The sequence below is a fragment of the Geotrypetes seraphini genome, chromosome 1, assembly GCF_902459505.1.
Source record: "Geotrypetes seraphini chromosome 1, aGeoSer1.1, whole genome shotgun sequence".
Taxonomy (NCBI): domain Eukaryota; kingdom Metazoa; phylum Chordata; class Amphibia; order Gymnophiona; family Dermophiidae; genus Geotrypetes; species Geotrypetes seraphini.
Window position 1 is genome coordinate 208,015,399 of NC_047084.1, and position 20,762 is coordinate 208,036,160.

General features: G+C 45.2%; 1 protein-coding gene across 1 annotated transcript in view; it reads left to right on the top strand.

The window, feature by feature from the left end:
- DLC1 (DLC1 Rho GTPase activating protein) overlaps window positions 1–20,762 on the top strand; it is a 691,613-nt gene that overhangs the window by 602,939 nt on the left and 67,912 nt on the right. The window contains 1 exon segment of the mRNA XM_033944479.1: window positions 5,657–5,738. Coding sequence (XP_033800370.1) covers window positions 5,657–5,738 — 82 coding nt within the window.

Sequence of the window (20,762 nt, forward strand, 5' to 3'; positions counted from 1 at the left end):
GTGGGGGTGCCTGGCTGATTGGTGCCGGCTTTGGGAGGTACACCTGGGCCCTCCCAGGTCCCTGCTCCACCCTCCCCTCCGTTGGATAGAGGGGTTCCTTTCCAGGTGCAGGATAGTGGCTGGCTGCTTCATTCCAGTATAAAAAAAAAAAAAAAAATACACAGCCTGCCTGCTAGTACTGAGCCGGGCAGTGGTTAACGCGGCTTCCAGTACGTTTTACCAACGATGGCCTGGCTTCGGGGGTAAGCGGCGGACCGGGTGAGTGTTGGCTTTGCCTTTTTTTGAGTGGAGTCGCGTTTCCCGGGTGCCGGGCGTATTAGTGGGCGGAGTCGTCTGCCGCCGGCGTTCGCCGCGTGTGTTCAAAATAAAAAAAAAAAAAAACCCCGCGTCGGAGCTTTTTGGCAGGCCGAGGGGGGATGGCTGAAGAGGCTGGTCAGATGTGTTCGCGCTGCGGGAAGCGCCGAACACGAGCGGGGCCGTGCTCTGCCGGGTGCTTGGAAGCACCGGCAGACGACCCGTTTTTGGCGGCTTGTGAGGCGGCCATGTCCCGGGTACGGGACTCTTGCGCAATATCCCCGCCGCTCGGAGTCGATGCTGGATTCCTGCAGGACTCGGCCACGGAGGACAAACGTGAGGCGGCGGGGGAACAGGCGAGAGCGCTGGTGGCCGGCGCGGCCCCTCCCCTCGGCTCGGAGCAGGGCGGGGGAGTGCCTCTTAGTTGGGGTGCATTTTCGCCTGAATTTGTTATGTTGCTCCATCAGGCATTTCAATTGCAGCGCTCGCAGCCTACCCAGCCGAGGCTGGGGGCCGGGCAGGCCCTTGCGGTACCCTCTACCTCTAAGGGGGGGGAGGGGACAGAGGATAGGCCCTCGGCAGGGGCGGCAGGATCCCCGGGGCAGTTGCAGGGGGCCAAGAAACGCAGGCTAGTGTCTGCGGAGGCGGGGGATATTTTGCCCAGATCTCCTTTTTCCCTGCCTGAGTCATTGGAGGAAGGGGAGCTCTTGGATTGGGACGCGGAGAGTATCCCGGGTAGAGAGGGGGATGACCCTACGGCTATCCGGTTGTTCCATAGAGAGGAGCTTTCTTCTTTTATTACTAAAGCTTTGCAAAGTTTGAACATTGCTCAGGAAGATGCCACGGGGTCCGGTAACCCCCTGATGGCAGGTACCCGTAGGCCGTCGAAAGCCTTTCCGGTCCATGAGGCCATGCAGGAGCTAATCTCGGCGCAATGGGAGGCGCCGGAGGCCAGTTTGCGGGTGGCAAGGGCCATGAGGCTCTTGTATCCGGTCGTTCCGACCGAATTGGACAGGTTTAGATTGCCTAAGGTGGACGCTCTGGTGGCGGCAGTGACTAAAAGAACTACCTTGCCGGTAGAAGGGGGCGTGACACTTAAGGATGCACAGGATAGAAAGGTTGAAGCCTCCCTAAAGATGTCCTTTGAAGTGGCTGCAGTTACCTTACAGGCCGCAATATGCAGTTCTTACGCGGCGCGAGCTTGTCTGCAGTGGTCACAAGGGATGACCGATAATTTGCTGGAGTCTGGAGGTTCTATCCCTTCGGAACTAGCTGATTTGGAGTCCGGCTTGGCTTATTTGGCGGACTCCTTGTATGATATTATTCGGGCGTCTGCAAAACAGATGGCTCTGTCTGTGGTTTCCCGCAGGTCCTTGTGGCTCCGTCATTGGGCAGCCGATGCAGCATCCAAGCTACGGCTGGTGAGACTTCCATTTAAAGGGGGTTTATTGTTTGGAACGGAGTTGGAGAAACTGGTCAAGGATTTTGGGGATACCAAAACGCAGCGTTTGCCGGAGGACAGGGCTAGGCCTCCGGTAAGGGCCGCATCGTCTAGGCCGCGTTTCCGGGATGTTAGGCGGGCCAGGGCTGGTAAGCCTTTTTCCAGGTCTGCATCTGGCCCGTTTTCTGCTTCGAGACCTCGGTTTCAGCAGAGAAGTTCCTTTCGGACGGCGAGACCCTCTTCCGGGCAGTCAGCCCGTACCCCCGCCAGTCGCCCTCCACAATGACGGGGGCTTGGCTCCCTCCGCCCTGCCCTTAGGGGGTCGGCTTTCGGCATTCCGGGCGGAGTGGGCCAAAGTCACGTCCGACCAATGGGTATTGGACATTGTTCGCGAAGGGTACAAATTAGAATTCGCCGCTCCCGTCGTAGATTCTTTCTTGGTGTCCCCGTGCCGTGGTGCGGCCAAGGGAGCAGAGGTCCGCAGGACACTGCAGGGGCTGCTCGATCTGGGGGCGGTGGTACCGGTGCCCCCAGAAGAGGTAGGCCGCGGTTTCTATTCCCTGTACTTCATTGTACCCAAGAAGGGGGGGTCCTTCAGACCAGTACTGGATCTCAAAGGGGTCAACAGATTCCTCAGCGTGCGCCATTTCCGAATGGAAACGGTGCGCTCGGTGATTGCGGCGGTGAGACCAGGAGAGTTCCTCACGTCTCTCGATCTCAAGGAGGCGTACCTCCATATTCCGATATGGCCTCCGCACCAGCGGTATCTGCGGTTTGCGATTCTGGGCCAACATTTTCAGTTTCGGGCTATGCCCTTTGGCCTGGCGACGGCCCCCCGCACATTTTCCAAGGTCATGGTGGTGGTAGCCGCTTTTCTACGCAAGGAAGGGATTCGGGTACACCCTTACTTGGACGATTGGTTGATACGCGCCTCTTCCCGGCAGGAGAGTCGGGCGGTGACGCAGAGAGTGATCGCTCTCCTTCAGTCGTTGGGGTGGATTGTCAACTTTCCCAAGAGTGTTTTGGCCCCTTCGCAGTCTTTGGTGCATCTGGGGGTAAGGTTCGATACGGCTCTGGGGAAGGTGTTTCTACCCCGAGATCGGGGGGAGAAATTGCAGGCTCAAATTCGCCTCCTGCTCGGGTCACCCAGACCTCGCGTTTGGGATTATGTACAGGTGCTGGGCTCCATGGTGGCGACTCTGGAGGTGGTTCCCTGGGCCCGGAGCCACATGAGGCCCTTACAGCAGTCTCTGCTCTCTCGCTGGTCTCCAGCTTCTCTGAACTACAATGTCCGTCTCCAGTGGAGTCCTCGAGCAGCTCACAGCATGCGCTGGTGGCTCCAGGACTTGCATCTTTGGAGGGGCATGCCGTTGGCCACACCGGATTGGGTGGTAGTGACAACGGATGCCAGCCTGCAGGGCTGGGGAGCCCACTGCATGCAGACGTCAGTGCAGGGAATTTGGTCTTCCCAGGAGGCTCAATGGCCCATAAACTTGCTGGAGTTAAGAGCGATCAGGTTAGCGCTGCGGGCGTTTCAGGCCCGAGTTCACGACAGACCGACCAGGATCTTGTCGGACAGTGTCACGGCGGTCGCGTATGTCAATCGGCAAGGGGGGACCCGGAGCATGCAGTTAGCCGAGGAGGCAAGTCATTTGTTTCGATGGGCAGAGATGCATGTTCCGCTTCTATCGGCGGCACACATTGCAGGGCACGAAAACGTGCAGGCGGACTTCCTCAGCAGAACTCTTCTCGATCCGGGGGAATGGGAGTTGTCGGGTCGAGCGTTCGGCCTGCTAGTCCGTCGTTGGGGGTTGCCAGAGATGGATCTCATGGCCTCTTCCCGCAATGCGAAGGTGCCTCGGTTCTTCAGCCGACGCAAGGATCAGGGATCGGAGGGGGTGGACGCATTAGCTCTCCCGTGGCCTCCGAACTCCCTTCTTTATGTATTCCCACCTTGGCCCATGATAGGGCGGGTGTTGCAACGCATCTCTCGCTTTCGAGGCAGAGTAATCCTGGTAGCTCCGGATTGGCCACGGCGGCCGTGGTACGCAGATCTGATGCTGCTGTCGGTAGGCGAGCAGGTAGCGTTCCAGGTAACTCCGGACTTGCTAACTCAGGGTCCAATATTAATGGACGATCCGGGCCGCTTTGGTCTTACGGCCTGGCTATTGAAAGGGCAAGGCTGAAGAAGAAGGGCTATTCAGAACAGGTGATTTCAACCCTGCTTAAGGCTAAGAGGATTTCAACGTCAGCCTCCTATGCGAGGGTCTGGAGAATCTTTGAGGCATGGTGCGGAAGACACGGAGTTGCGCCTTTCCATGCTTCTCTGCCGGCTATTCTTGCGTTCCTGCAGGAGGGCGTAGAGAAAGGGTTAGCATATAACTCTTTAAAGGTTCAAGTATCGGCCATTGCCTGTTACAGGGGCCGGGTGGCTCGCTCGGCTCTCGCATCACAGCCGGACGTGGTGCGTTTCCTCAAGGGGGTTCAACGTATCAGGCCGCCGGTTAAGCGAATTTGTCCAACTTGGAACCTTAAGCTCGTCCTTGGGAAATTGCAGGGGGCACCTTTTGAGCCCCTGTCAGCGGCCACGTTGAAAGATGTCACACTAAAGACAGTTTTTTTAGTGGCGATGGCTTCAGCAAGGCGAGTATCGGAGCTGCAAGCACTTTCTTGCAGGGAACCCTTTTTGCGTTTCTCGGAGACTGGGGTGACGGTGCGGACGGTGCCGTCCTTCCTGCCTAAGGTTGTTTCGTCCTTTCATGTGAACCAGAGTTTGTTCCTGCCATCCTTCAGGAAGGATGATTGGGGGAAGCGTTTTTTGTCGGTACGGCTACTGGATGTGCGCCGTATGCTTCTCCATTATTTGGAAGTGACGAATGATTTTCGCCGGTCGGACCATCTCTTTATCGCGTTTGCGGGGAAAAACAAAGGGATGGCGGCGTCTAAAGCGTCCATTGCGCGTTGGGTCAAGGACGCTATTGCTTCGGCGTATGTGTTGTCAGGGAAGAAGGTACCGGAGCATCTTCATGCTCATTCCACTCGGGCTTTGGCTACATCTTGGGCGGAGTCCGGGGGGATGTCATTAGAGGAGATTTGCCGGGCGGCCACTTGGTCGTCAGGGAATACTTTTTCAAAGCATTATCGGTTAGATGTAGCGGCCCGTTCAGAGGCGAGTTTTGGCGCAGCAGTGCTGGCAGAGGCGGCATTGGCGTCCCACCCAGTTTGAGTTTGCTTTGCTACATCCCACTAGTCTCTGGATTCATCTGCTGCTTTGCTATGGAAGGTAAAATTATGGTCATACCTGTTAATTTTCTTTCCTTTAGAAGCAGCAGATGAATCCAGAGCCCCTCCCCAAGTGCACGGGCTGTGTGTAGGGTGTTTAGGTCATTAGGTTACCTGGGGCTATGGTTGGTAAGTGTATTATTTCATGACTGAAAAAAAAAAAAAAAAAAAAAGAAAAAATTTCAATTGAATTAAAAAAAAAAAAAAAAAAAGAGAAAAATATCAATGGTATTCAGAAGAGAAAGACAAAGTTTTTACTGGAATGGAGTTTGTGGCTGCTCATTCTCCTTTCGGGATGCTTGGGCAAAGTGCATAACTGAATTAACTGAAGGAACACCAGCCTTTAAGGCCAACTGTTAATCAGTTCTCTATCTCCACCTGCTGGTCGATGTGAGCTATACCCACTAGTCTCTGGATTCATCTGCTGCTTCTAAAGGAAAGAAAATTAACAGGTATGACCATAATTTTACCTTCTGCGAGGCATGCATCTTTATAGTATATGTGACAATAGGATCAGCAGCTTCTTTTGACCTTCTTGCCCCTCAAGAAGTTAGATAAGAGGTAGCTGCTGATTTTGAAACAATTCACCTTTTAAATCAGGCTGTTTCTTAACCTCTGATCTCTTCTTCACTCCTGCAGATCATCTTTTTCCCATTAACATTACTGCAGTCAAGAGGGACCATGACTTTCTGGATCGAGATGCCATTGAGGCCATGTGCAGGTAAGTACGGCTTCTTCAGAACTGTTGTTCTGTGTACTTAGCAGTAGATGAGCAAATCTGACAAAGAACATAAAAATAGCCTTACTGGATTAGACCAACGGTCCATCAAGCCCAGTAACCCGTTATCATGGTGGCCAATCCTGGTCACTAGTACCTGGCCAAAACCTAAAGAGTAGCAAGATTCCATGCTACTGATCCAGGGCAAGCAGAGGCTTCCCCAATGTCTTAATAACAGACTATGGACGTTTCCTCCAGGAATTTGTCCAAATCTTTCTTAAAACCAGCTACGTTATCTGCTTTTACCACAACCTCTGGTATAAGGTCTTCAGAATAGACCCATCTAGGTTTCTTTTCTGATATGGAACTTTTGAATTCAATAAACTTCATGTTCATTCATATCATTTATACTGTGTATACTGGTCATAATTGTTGTAGATGTATTTTAATTGTTTTGTCTGTGCTGCTCAGAAATATGAAGGCTTATTTTGTAAATATTGCATGTATTCAGGTACATGACATTGATGCTTTAGCATGATTTGAAATTGCCATGGGAAAGACTGTGGCCTTTTATTTCATTACATCTATCCTGCAAAAGAGGAGAGTTTTTGTGTTTTGCGTTATATAAACTTTGAGAAAATTACATTTTGTTGAATTCAACAACAAAGAAATACATAAGAAAACTATATCGGACTAAAAAATAAAGAAATAAAATCAGTCCACCACACCATTTTAAAGAAACTCAATACTCAAAACCGTAGAAGGCAATCATATATAGCTGGATCCCCCAGCGAACTCTCTTGGATAGTGGCAAATTATTGGGACTACAGATGAACTTTTATTTGTTAGGGTCCTGAGTTGGAGGGGGGGGAGACATAATTCAAGACCCTGATGTGGAACACAACTGCTAGGCAGCACACTGTGTCTTCTTTTGACCCAGTCCTTGCTTTTTTTAAAATTAGTCACAGCACACTGGGTTGTGAATTTAAAACTCTAATTTACTGGTGGTTGGTTGGTTGTTTTGGGGGTTTTTTTCCCCAAAAATGTTCTGTTTGTACACAGGAAATTACAAGCTCACTAAAAGCAGATTTTTTAAATCTTCAGATCCTTAAGTATTTTGGCTACTGATGACTCTTCAGTAGTCTTTCTTTCTAGTTTTTTGGAATGTCTCATTTAGGGTTATGAAAGGAATAAACTTTATTCTTCCCTGTTTTCACTCTCATATATCGCTTAGATGAATTCCTCCTTTTCCTAGCTTCTCTTAGCTACATTCCTTTCTTTTCTTCTCCATGTACCTCTACATACACTTTAGGTGAAGGGGTTTTTTCACACACTTGGGAGTGGAGGAGGAGCCTAATTGCTAGTGCAGTGGCCTGAGAACAAGGGGGCATCTTCACAGAATAAGCGCATTTACTCTGCAAAGACGCCGACATGATCTGCACTTTTAGTATTATTTTACCAAGATCTATATTTCATTCAGGATCGTTATTTGTTTGTCCCCTGAAGAAAACTTGGATCCTAGTTGGGACTTCTTTTGAAAGATCCGATTCCAAATCAAGTTACTTTATTGGGGCTTTATGCTAAAGTGTTGTTTGGACTTTGAGAGTAAATGTAACTGTTGGTTGATTCATACATCTCGCTTGCCTTTTCTGTTTGGTTTATGTTAAGGCAAGTCTTCTTCTTTTATAGTGTTTGGTCTGAGAACACTATAAAAGAAGTTCTTTCATGGTTTATATCCTATTTAACAGATCGCACTTCCACCGTCCTCTTTAAAGACTCTACATCTAAATCATCATCATCTACTTATGGGGTTCCTCAAGGGTCTATTCTCTCTCTGTTATTTAATATTTTTTTTGCTCCTTTAATTACCCTATGTCAATCCGTAGGTTTTCAGGTTTTTGCATATGCAGATGATATTCAGCTCCTGCATCCAATAGATACCAACAAAATATCTGATATCCGAGAGATCAGTGAGAAATTTGACCAGGTTCATCAATGGCTAAATACAAATAAACTGGCTCTTAACATCAAAAAAACAAACGTGATGCTCTTCCCATGGAAAGAAAATTCTACTCTCATTGCTCCTCTCACCATAAAAAATGTTCTCCTACAAATAGTTAATAATATAAAAATCTTAGGGGTGATTTTTGACACCAAACTGAATTTCCATGATCATATCAGTAATACTGTTAAAACCACCTTTTATAGATTACGTAGGATTCGATCTATCTCAAAATTTTTATGTCCAAAATCGTTAAACATTCTCATTCACTCTTTAGTGATTTCTAAATTAGATTACTGTAATGCTCTCTTTAAGGGTATATCACTAAACGAACTCAAATGCCTACAAATTATTCAAAATGTTTCCATAAAACTCATCACTAAATCCAGAAAATTCGATCACGTTACACCCCTTTTAAAAAATGCACATTGGTTTCCAGTTATCCATCGGATAACATATAAACTTTGTTTGCTTATCTTTAAGTCTCTATTCTATAAGACTCCAGCATTCATATATAAGCTATTAATACCATATCACCCAAGCAGAACCTTAAGATCTAATGAGCAAAATTTATTGACCATTCCTTCATTGAAGATTATTAATACCAGACGGCAGTTTATCTTTTCGGTAACCGCTCCACAGACTTGGAACGCTCTTCCAATTTATTTACGAAAGGAGCAGGATTTAGGAAAATTTAAAAGTAATCTAAAAACATTTATTTTTAATGATGCTTTTAATATTTAATTCAATAATTTTAAGGCCAGTGATTTTATTACTTTATGTTTTAGCATTATATGTTTCCCTATTGTGCTTTTCCTTTGTTTTGCTTTTCTTTTCTTTAATCAATTGTATTTCAAAACCCTATCTTACCCTATGTAATGAAAACCCGATGTTAGTATTTAAGTTTGTACTGTTTGTCTCTCATTGAAAGTATTTTAAAATGTTCATCGCTTAGAATTTGATTAAGCGACTAATCAAGAGAAATAATAAACTTGAAACGGGGTTCAATCCCCACTGCTGCTCTTTGTGACTCTGAGAAAATCACTTAACCCTCCTTTGTTTTGCTTTTCTTTTCTTTAATCAATTGTATTTCAAAACCCTATCTTACCCTATGTAATGAAAACCCGATGTTAGTATTTAAGTTTGTACTGTTTATCTCTCATTGAAAGTATTTTAAAATGTTCATCGCTTAGAATTTGATTAAGCGATTAATCAAGAGAAATAATAAACTTGAAACTTGAAACGGGGTTCAATCCCCACTGCAGCTCTTTGTGACTCTGAGAAAGTCACTTAACCCTCCATTGTCCCAGGTACAAAATAAGTATTTCTATATCCTAGAATCTGCTTGGTTTGTTGGTGTCCAGACTCGAACTACCTGAGTGTGATTCTTCAGGTGTCGCATCTCACTCCTGGTGGTCTTCTCCTCAATGTGTCTGCCTTCTACCCTCACAAGACTGCAGATGGATTGTTGTCTTTTGCTTGCCACAGAGTGCATGACAAAATTCCCCTCGTGGTAGTATGCCCCATTTTTCATTTGCTTGAGGCATCCCTTTTCATTTTGTTCCATGACTGGGTTAATACTTAGAGCCCACTCTCCACGGAACCTGAGACTCATGACTGCTTAGTTCACACTGCTTCTGGAAGGCAGAAAGAAAAGGTAAAATATAAACTTCTTTCTTCACTTAGTACTTATATTGAACTTGCCTAGTATTCAACACTCTACTTCTTTGTCCATGGCTTTGTTCATTACTGGGACTTCACTGATTCAAGAGCTCTGTGCTCCATTTCTTCAGTTTGGTAGAAAGGTGGCAAAAGACTCTTTCACTTCTTCCTCTATTCTGGAGGGAAAAACCTTGACCTTTGGGACCTCATAGCTGCTCCTCTGGGTTTTCTCATACAGGAAGCCCAGATAGAAAATTCCTAGTGAGGTATATTGCTACCAGTGCCTGTGCTACCTCTGGATGGTCAACACAGATAAAAATATCTCCTCTTGCTAGTACAGTTAATGAGACCAGGGTCACATATATAGCATGGTAACGTCCTTATCGCAACTTAAACCCAGACAACTTCTACAGCCAAGTCACAACCTAAGCCCATAAAATGCGGAGTTCCCCCAAGGAGGTTCACTGTTCTCTTCAACCTGTACATAAAGCCAGTTATTGACATTGCCGAGAAATACAAAATCATGATTCACTCATACACAGACGACATGCAGCTGCTACTCCCGCTGGGTAAAGAATGGGCCTCCCAACTTGCCAACCTAGACGACTGCCTTACTAACATGAAGAGCTGAATGACTCACAACAAACTTCAACTCAGTGTGTCTAAAACTGAAATCCTCTGGATCAGGACAAAGAGCTCACACTTCATCTGCCCATCATTGTCCTGAGAATCGACAACTCTAACCGCAAAGGACCAGGTCTGCAGCCTTGGCGTAATACTGGACGGCCACTTATCTCTCCCTACCTACATCTTTCAGGTGGTCTGCACCTTATTCTATTATCTACGCCAGCTACGGAAGATCCAACCTTACCTCGTTGAACCGGATTTTGCTCATCTCCTTTACTCCTATGTACTCTCACATATGAACTACTGCAATTCACTGTTTAACGGCCTAATGGTAAAAGATCTGAATAGTCTACAGCGGGTACAAAATGCGGCACTCCACCTCTTAAAGAACCTAGCCTGCATTACGCTCAAATCACTGGCTGCTCATCAGCAAGCTCTTTGCCTTCAAAGACCTTGTACTGGTCCATAAAATCCTCCACCGTAAGGCATCTAGCTACATGTCTGCCAAACTGCACCACTATGTGCCTAGCTGTTCTCTCCACTCCGAAATCGAGAGATGGCTCAGCATTCCCCCTTAGAAGATCCATCCAACTGGAAACAGCATGCAAGCGTTCCTACAGCCATTTCCTCCCCAAGCTATGGAACCAGTTGCCCATGCAGATCAAGTCACTAGATCCCATGATGGTCTTCAGGAGAGCAATGAAAACCTTCTGATTATCACCAGTTTGGACCTGGTACTTTACATATAATCATGGACCCTTGCAGTATGCCCCTTGCATGCAGACTCCCTGTCTCTCTAGTATGCTGATGATGAGCTCCCCCCTGTCTGTCTGTAGATTGATTCTCCCTCTGTTTGATGAAACTATGTATGTTCTCATGTGACCCATCCTGAGCTTTCTGTGAGGATGAGATATAAATCAAAATAAATAAACTTTTTCAACCAAAAACAGTATCCATCCTGGGGTTCATAGGTATAGTTTCTAAATTCTTGATACTTTAACAAACATTGGCCTGGAATATTAAGCCAAAATTTACTTCCAGTTGTATCACCTTTTGATCTCATCAACAAAAATTAGTTCCTTCTGTTTTTTTTCAAGTTGCTTTGGCAAAAAATAAATAAAACACCTTTTCCCCCCAAAAGTAACTTTAAGACGCAGTCCCTATAAGCCTTCCAGGGACAGGCAAATGTGTACTATTCTTGAATGTAGTAGAGAGCTGCACGGGGACGACGGGAATCCCGCGGGACCCGCGGGCATCCCACGGGTTCCCCCTTTGGGTCACGGGGATCCCGTGGGGACGCCTCCGAGGGTCGCGGGGTTCCTGCGGGGCTGGATGTACTCAGTCGCGCGGCTCTTCTCCCTACCTTCTCTGCTTGCAGCACAGAGCCGAACGGAAGTCTTCCCGACGTCAGCGCTGACGTCGGAGGGGAGGGAGGGCTTAAACAAAGCCCTCCCTCCCTCCGACGTCAGCGCTGACGTCGGGAAGACTTCCGTTTGGCTCTGTGCTGCAGGCAGTGCAGGTAAGGAGGAGAGTAGCCTCGCGGTTCGAGTGGCTACCAAGGGAGGGGGCGGTCCGCCCCGCCACACCCCGCCCCGGTTGCAGCACAGCCAGCCAGGTCCCCTTACTTTTGTGGCACTTCCCCGACCGACCGACAACAGCCCCGGTCCGACAATCCTCCCTGCCCTGTAGCCGCGAATCTAAATTATCTTCTTACAGCAGCTGTAATAAGGTAATTTAGATTCGCAGTTAAGGACGCTGAAAGCACATGGGGAATACAAAGGGGTGGAGAAGGACGCTGAAAGGCCATGGGAAGGGCGGGGGGGGAAGGACTCTGAAAGCACTTGTGGAAGACAGAGGGGGGAGAAGGATGCTGAAAGCACATGGGGAAGACGGGGGGGGTGGAGAAGGACGCTGAAAGGACATGGGGAAGCAAAGGGGGGAGAAGGACACTGAAAGCACATGTGGAAGACAGAGGGGGGAGAAGGACGCTGACAGGACATGGGGAAGATGGGGGGAGAAGGACGCTGAAAGGAAATGGGGAAGAGAGAGTAGGGAGAAGACGCTGGCAGGGAAGAAGACAGATGCCAGACTATGGGGGGAGCGGAGAGAAGAAGATGGGTGCCAGACCAATTTGGAAGGGGGAAGAAAGGGAGAGGCACAGTAACAGAGCAAATGGAAGATGCAGAAGGAAGAGAGACAGTGGATGGAAGGAATTGAATGAGAACATGAGGAAAGCAGAAACCAGGCAACAAAGGTAGGAAAAGAATTATATTTCGTTTTTTTATTTTGCTTCAGGATAAAGTAGTATATTAGTTGTGTTGATAAAAATTTATAAACATTAGAGGCTCTGGTAGAAACCCATTTGCAAAGTATGTATTCTTCCCAATTAATATTTTCAAATTAATAAAGTCTTTTTGCTTATTTGTAAATGGGTTTCTACCAGAGCCTTTAATTCAGTAGCATAATTAAATGAAATAACTATTTCTGAAGTTTATATGGACGGGCGGGGACGAACGGAATTCCTCGTGGGGACGGAGGGGATTCCTCGCGGGGACGGGTGGGGATGGAGGGATTCCTCACGGGGACGGGTGGGATTCCTCACGGGGACGGGTGGGGACGGGTGGGACTTTGGCGGGGACGGGTGGGATTTCTGTCCCCGCGCAACTCTCTAGAATGTAGCATAGTAATTGTAAATGAATATGTCAGCAGAAGTTGTATCTGGCTCTCTGCCCAGATTCAACTTCTTCATGATTATATGCAGGAATACTTATTCTCTATCTCTCCCTGCCAGTATTGGGGCACAGACCATAGAAATCATATGTCTGGCACCAGCTCTACTTTCCAACTACTGGCGTTGCTATCAAAGTCTGCTCCTGCCTTCATCCTGATCTGTCTTTTCCATGTAACTTGCCTTGAGCAACAGCTGAAAAGAGCAAGAAGTAAACTCAAACTCAAATTAGAGTCCAAAACAAAGTTCACAATTGAAATTGCAAAACCTTGTGTTCTTCTCTTCAGTCTTAGGCAACCTTCTACAGTGTTCAACCAGTTAAAGGATACTCATGGCACTTCTGGATTCTTGCTTACATCTTCTCCCCTCTTATACAGTATGCCCTAGATATATATGAAGTATTCTTTGGTATATCTAGTATTTCATAAAATATCTTTTAAGCAAATCAACAGAAGTCAAAAGTATTTTAGAAAACTTAACAGATTGGAGTGTCTGTCTTCTCAGGACATTCTCTCCAGTCACTGCACTTTATTTACCCTCCGTTACCCCAGTTACCCCCCTCTCTCCCCCCCAAAAAAGCCTTACATTGTGAGCCCCCTAGGGACAGAGAAAGTACCTGCATATACAGGCAATCCCTGGGTTAAGAACGGGTTACGTTTTTAAAGCTGTTCTTAAGTCAGATTTGTATGTAACTCAGAACTTGTAGATTTTAAGATTCTTGCTGCTTACCTCTGCTAGCAGCTAACAAAAGGGCCAACTGTCCCTACCTGTGTTCCCTCTAAGGCAGTGGTCTCAAACTCACGGCCCAGGGGCCACATGCGGCCCGCCAGGTACTATTTTGAGGCCCTTGGTACGTTTATCATAATCACAAAAGTAAAATAAAACAGTTTCTTGATCATATATCTCTTTAGCTATAAATTACAATACTATTATTAAGACTTAGCCAAAAGGAAAGATTTATAAACTATGAAGAGTTTTACCTCATGCAAAATTGTCATTTCTTTAATAAGACATTAACTATTTTTTTCTGAGGTCCTCCAAGTACCTACAAATCCTAAATGTGGCCCTGCAAAGGGTTTGAGTTTGAGACCACTGCTCTACGGTATAGCATACAAAACCACACACTGTTCTTAATGTGGCCATGCATCATTGCTGAATCTGCTATGGGAGAAGAGTAGGAGTCTATATCTCTGGAAATACTGCTCATTGAAATCAAATGAAGCTGCAACCGTGTTCTTAAGTATGAGTCGTACTTAAGTCAGGCATCTGTAACCCAGGGACTGCCTGTAATGTGTACAAGTGCTGCATACGTCTAGTAGCACTATAGAAATGATCCGTAGTAGTGGTTTGAAATAGCTAAATTTTCTTTAACCAATTAATGTTCCTGCTCATGGTTTTTACTGTCTAGTCTCTTTTTTTTTGTTTTTTTACAAGTTCTCATTTCAACTTCTAATTCCTTTGTCTCCCCAGAGAACTCTTGAAATTGTTGAAGAATCTGGAGATTTTGATAAAATTCTTCCAACCACACTATTGCTTCCCAAGTACTTTCTAGGTCAAAAACTTCAAGTCTTATTAGAGATGACTGATAAAGATCAACCGGTAGCTTCTGATGAAGCTCAAGGAAAATTCTTACTATTCCATGTTTCAATTTCTTCTCCAACTCAAGGCACATTGCTTCTGCCTTCAGTCTGTCTGGCATTCCTCTCTGCTGCTGGGCCAGGTCCACATCTTATATTGTCGCCAGGCCTCCTGAAATGCCAGACAAGTTAACCGAGTTAGGGGAGTCTGTTGTTGTGGGTTCACTGTTGTATTAAGTTTCAAGTTTAATAAAAAATTGATTAATCGCCTATCATAAATTCTAGGTGATGTACAATAGAAATATGATGGCAGATAAAGGCCATTTAGTCTGCCCATCCGTAGTAACCATTATCTCTTCTCTCTCCAAGAGATCCCTATCCCAAACTTTTTTGAATTCAGACACAGTCTCTGTTTCTACCGCCTCTTCCGGGAGACTGTTCCACGCATCTACTATCCTTTCCATAAAAAAGTATTTCCTCAGATTACTCCGGAGCCTATCGCCTCTTAACTTCATCCTATGCCCTCTCATTGCAAATTTAAAATATAGAACAAGACAAATGATAAAGATAAAAACGAACAGACGAGAAACAAAAAGGGAGATGGGAGAACTACAATAAAGTCAAGAAAAGGGAACACAGAGGGGAAAAACAAGAGGGGAAGAGTTTTATTCAAAGCTGCCTTAACGGATTCGATGAGGGAAACTAGAGCCAGTGCTCAAAAGCATCTCTAAATAGGAAACATTTTTTAAAGCTCCTTTAAATTTGTCTTAAGTTAATTTCTTCCCTGAGAAAGGGGGGGGGGCAGAAAGTTCCAGTTAAGGGGAGCTGTTACCACAAAAAGAGGTTGTGCGGCAAGTGCCGAGCATCTTAAGTGAGGGGACAAAGAGTAAATTTTGGGAGGAAGATCTGCGAACTCTGGAAGGGGCATGAGGGATAAGTAGTTTGTCGATGAAAGCTAGTTCTCTAGTTTTTCATGTTTTAAAAGTAAGTAATGCAATTTTGAAAGAGATTATATGAGGGATGGGAAGTCAATGGGCTCAAGGAACCTACCAGCAAATCTTGCCCTGCAGGACTTCTCTGCCATTTGAATGGGTTCTGATTATATCACAGAGGAGTCAATTGGACCCTTCATGGTAGAAGCTCTAGGTTCTAAGGAGAGAATACCATGCCTTTTGCCTTCCTCTTTCCCATGATGTAAGCATTTGCAGAGGAAAAGATCACATTCCCAGGATTCTCCCTACAAACTACCAGCATGCAGCTGCCATCTTGGGTCAACTCTTCTATCTTCCCTGCGTCTTTTAATTCCCTTTTTAATCCTGCTTTTATTTTGTCACCAGTAAGACATTGTATCAACTCCAGAAGCTGGACTGCAGATTGACTGACTGTGAATGTAATTTTTGTGAAGGTGCCAGACTGAGAGGATTACAAAATAAAGTCCACCATTATCCAAGTGATAGATCCAGCACAGACGATAGCAATAGAAGTCCCCCCCCCTTCCTTCCCCCCCCCCCACCCATTGCCCTCCTTATGTACCTTATCCCTGTTCTGGGATGACCAGGTTGCAGTCAATGTAAATCCTTGCACCTAAAAATTAGGCACGGATCCTGGCGTTAGGTGTTATTTTATAAATGGCACCCAACTCAGGAGCACCTTAAAGCACTTGGCGCTCATTTTTTTTTTTTTTTCAACAGTATATGTAGAATTTTGTCCTTGCTGTAAAACAGGAAAGTCTTAGAATCCATTTGCCAATTCACTGAGTTGCCCAGCCCCAAAAGATAGGTACCTTAAAGTACAGAATGACATGGGGAAAAAATTTGTCCCCGTCACCGCCCCATCCCCATGACCACCGTCCCTGTCACCGCCCCGTCCCCATGACCACTGTACCCGTCCCGTGACCACTGTCCACGCCCCGTCCCCACGACTATCCCCGCAGCATCCATACAAGTCTCAATACTACAATATTTAGCTTATTCCTTATAATTCAAAATTCTGGCTGCTGAACTAGAGAAAGAAATGTTCAGCTGGGAGGGCTTTGTTTATTTATTATTATAAACACAACTAATATATTATTAAAGCAAAAAGAAATTTGTTGTCTGGTTTCTGCTTTCCTCATCTTCTCATTTAATTCCTTTCATCAAGTGTCTGTCTTCTCTCTGCGTCTTCCATTTGCTCTGTTACTGTGCCTCTCCCTTCACCCCCCCCCTCCAATTGGTCTGGCACCCATATTCTTCCCTCCGCTCCCCCCATAGTCTGGCATCTCTATCTTCTTCCCTTCCAGTGTCTTATCCCCACTCTCTGTTCCCCATTTCCCTTCCAGCATCTTCTCCCCACTCTGTCTTCCCCATTTCCCTTCAGCATCTGTTCCTCTCCACCCCCCTTCCCTCTGACCACCTCACCACCCTTTATCACCCCTCGTGCGGCCCCCTACCTACCTGAATCTATCTATCTCCCTCCCTCCTCCTTACCTTCGCGGCGCGTTTTAAGATTGAGTAACTTGTTCAAAGCCATCGGAGTCTGCGAGCAGTAGCGTGCGTCTGTGAGCAGAAGCTTCTCCTCTGATGCAACCTGGAAGTTGCATCAGAGGAGAAGCTTCCACTCACAGTCGCACGGGTAACAGCCACTGGGTAACAGCCGCGGGTAACAGCCACCGTGTCATTCTCTACCTTAAAGCAGGTTTGAAAATTTGCTACTGTGAAGACAAAGCAGCCCAACTTATTGTTCTCTATGTATTGATGCCCTTATGTCTTGACTATTGCAAATTGGTCTGTTCAGGGCTTCCTCTTATACAGATTAAATGCTTATAGTGAGTACAAAATACAGCTGGATACTTTGTCATGCTTGCAAATCAAGTCATGTCACTCTAGACCCTGACCCTACAAAATTTTACACACATCAACCACCTTATTGGTTCTCTCTGATCATCCCTTATAGTCCCTCCTGTTTACTTCATTCATCGCAGGACTTTTGATTGTGGATTCTTTCAGTATATGGCACCTGCCCAGACTCCGTACACTCCTGCTTTTTTTTTTATTATTATTTGGCTTTTTATTTGGAGCAGTCTGAGCCCTTCTCTTTGCTTAGAACTTTCCTACAGGAAGTTTAGAATCTCGCTGAAAACACATCTATTTCAGCAGACATTTGGTGGCAACTAGACTGTGTTGGTTCTTTGCTTTGGCCTATTCATCTGTGACCTTTTTCTCTGCTTCTCTTTGTACTATGGACTGTCTTGCTTTTCTCTCTCTAGTTATTATTTTCTTCTGTCCTTGTATTACATTACATTACATTAGGGACTTCTATTCCGCCTATACCTTGCAGTTCAAGGCGGATTACAAAAGAGCTAACTAGACATTTCCAGTGAAGTTACAACAGTTTTTTTTGTTTTGTTTTGTTTTTATTTTTTTTGGTTACAAGGGAGGGAGAGGTAGCTGGATTAATTCTGGAAGAACTTGCAAATTGGATATTAAATTGACTGTACGTTACTGTGTGATATAACAAATAGATTACAGTTAGAGTACAAATAAGATTACGTTACATTTCAGGGATCTGAATACTTGGTTGGTGTTTTGGGGAGGAAGAGATTATTTAAGTGGAGGTTTGGGGGGAGAATTTATCTAGGAGGAGGGGGAAGGGTTGGGTTAAGATATCTGGATACATTTTTTGAAAAGTAGGGTTTTGATTTCTTTTCGAAAAGTTTTGAAGTCGCCCGTTGCCATCAACAGGTTGGAGATGAAGTGGTTAAGTTTTGCTGCTTGCGTCGCCAGAAGGTTATCAAACATCTTTTTGCGCTGAGTGCCCTTGAGTGGAGGGAAGGCAAAAGGGTTCAGAATTCTTCTTTGTCTTGAGGTGATATTGTGATATTATGATATTGTGATCCTTTTTCTTCCCTAATGCTTAGACTGTACATCACTTTGGTATGTATGCTCCTAAGAGGCAGTAAAGCAAATCATTTATTAAACCATAAACATGTAAGTGAGCAAAACCTCTTATTGTGAAATCTGGTTCTCAAAAATCTTAATAGTTGAGTACATCAGTACGTTAGTTATGTCTTAAAGTCCCCCACCACCCTGTTTCTGTATGGAAAAATAGGATGGCAAGGAGGGAGGTTAACTTTTCTCTCCCCTCCCAGATTGATTGGTATGGATGGGGGAGAGGAGACAGGATGCAACGGTTTCTCCTTCCCCTTCACATCTACTTTCTCTTGACACACACTTTCACTCCCTATCCATAGGCCTAACTCCACCAACTTCAAACCTCTTACCTGTTTAATTGCTGTTACTTAAGAGCAATTTGAGAAACACAAAGGTTTGAAAATTGTATTAATCTGCTCTTATTTTCTTCCCATATTTTTCTTTCTTCTTCATTCAATTTGCATTGTTTTCTTCTTTTATTTGATTCCAGTTTCTCTAGTCTGCCTTTATTTATTGTTTCTCCTCCTTCTTTGGTTTTAGGTTTTTCCTTCTTTTCTTACCCATTGTGTTCTCCTGCTATCTTGCAGCTATTATCTTTTGCTTATACCATCCACATCTATTTTTCCTCTTTCTTCACAAGCCTCTTTCCACTTTTATTTTTTATCTCCTCACTTTTCTATTCTTCCACTCCTCCCTGGTTCCTTCTCCTTTATCTCCTTTGCACTTTCACTTCCCTTTCCTCTTAGCTTCTCCTGTCTGCCATCCTTCTGTATCCTTAACACTTCTCTTCATACTTTCTTGTTCTTCTATCTTCTCCTTACTGTCTTTCCTTTTACCTTCTCTTTCCCTCATTGCATTCAGCACAAGCTTTGGGAGCTCTGCACCTGAGCACTGCTGCTAGTGTTCACACTCCCCCTCCCCCCCACCTTTTCTGATATGCTGTTGGTTTAAAACAAGAAGCATATCATTATTAGAGGTACTGTGCATGCTCCAGAACCTCTTTCCCCATCACAGAACTGTTAGTCTGTCTTTAGCTCACCATCCTTCCACTCATTGCAATGCACTGACTATTGTATTGGTAGGAGAATTCAGTCCTGGAAAATTTGGGGGCAAGGGTGTGATTACCCCACTTCCAGGCACCACCCATTATAATTCTGTCTCCAAATTTCTTGACTAAATTTGAGGGAAAAAAGAGGACCGCTGGGCCATCCTTCCTAGGTTTGTTTTAGAATGTGCATCGCTTTGTCTTGCTCTGACGGCCAAAAGCAGTATGGTATGTCTTTAACAAATATATAAAAAATAAACTCTTAAAGTGCGGCCCTGAGGAGGACTATGCATATAATCAGATACTCTTGTCACCCTGCAACTGCTTCCAGATAAGATTAAGTGAGCAGTTGGTGGAAATTACAGCAGACAACATCTGGAATTTAAATAAAAAAAAGCACTAACCAAATATTTGAAATGCCTTCCAGCTGTAGCAAGAGCATGTCAGATGAAGGATTAGCTCTCTCTGTTTGTCACAGGTGATATATTGTTATGGCAGAGAAGTTTAAAAAAAAAAAAAAAGTGTTCAGGATTCCAATATGCTAAATTATATTCCTATATAAACAGAGCATGTTACGTCAACCAGCACATCCATTCAGATGCTTTGTGGCCCGCCAGGTTAGGAGATAGAGCAATCATATTTCAGTAGTCAAGGCTTCAGACATGTGATCGCATCTCGCCAGGAGAAAGCTCCCACAGTCTCTTTTCATGATTTAGTAGTTGAGATTCTAAAATACCAGCTAGGTTTGATGGGAAATTCAGTGACTTCTAATAACTGAGTGGCACGTTTGTCTTTGGTATCAAGTAAATCTTACTGCATCAAGCGCTATTCACTCATTTGTACAAGTTGTGAAATAATTACAAGCTTATTTCATGTGTTCTGCAGTGTGTGAGGAGGAGGAAGGATGTACTGCTGCAGCCCCACCATTTTATTGTTGGATTATTTCATACCTGATTTGGCATAGAGGACTTATTTCTGTCAGGGATATTTTGTTGAGCTCAACTCCAGTTTTAGCTGGTTGCAAGCATCCCAAAGACCACTACTTTTGCCTCTGACTAGTACTGCAGTATAATGTGGCCATCAGTGACGTGAGGTGACATTTATACCAGGGGATTCAGTAGATAAGCTAAACCAGGGGTGTCCAACCTCGGCCTTCATCAGGTTGGGTTTTCAGGATTTCTACATTGCATATGCATGAGTTCTATTTGCGTGCAAATAATCTCATACATATTCATTGGAGAAATCCTGAAAACCCAACTAGATTGTGGCTCCTGATTGGTGAGGCCCGACTTTAGTACAGGAATGCCTTTTAATCGTATAGAATTTCTTCTGAATTTTTAACCCCCTTTTTTTTTACAGCAGCGTGGTAAGTGCTCCGACGCCCATAAGAATTGCATAGGCTTTGGAGCAGCACAATTTTGTAAAAGGGGACCTAAGATAGGTGATGGCGTGTTTTTAAATTGTTTAGCAACTTGTTT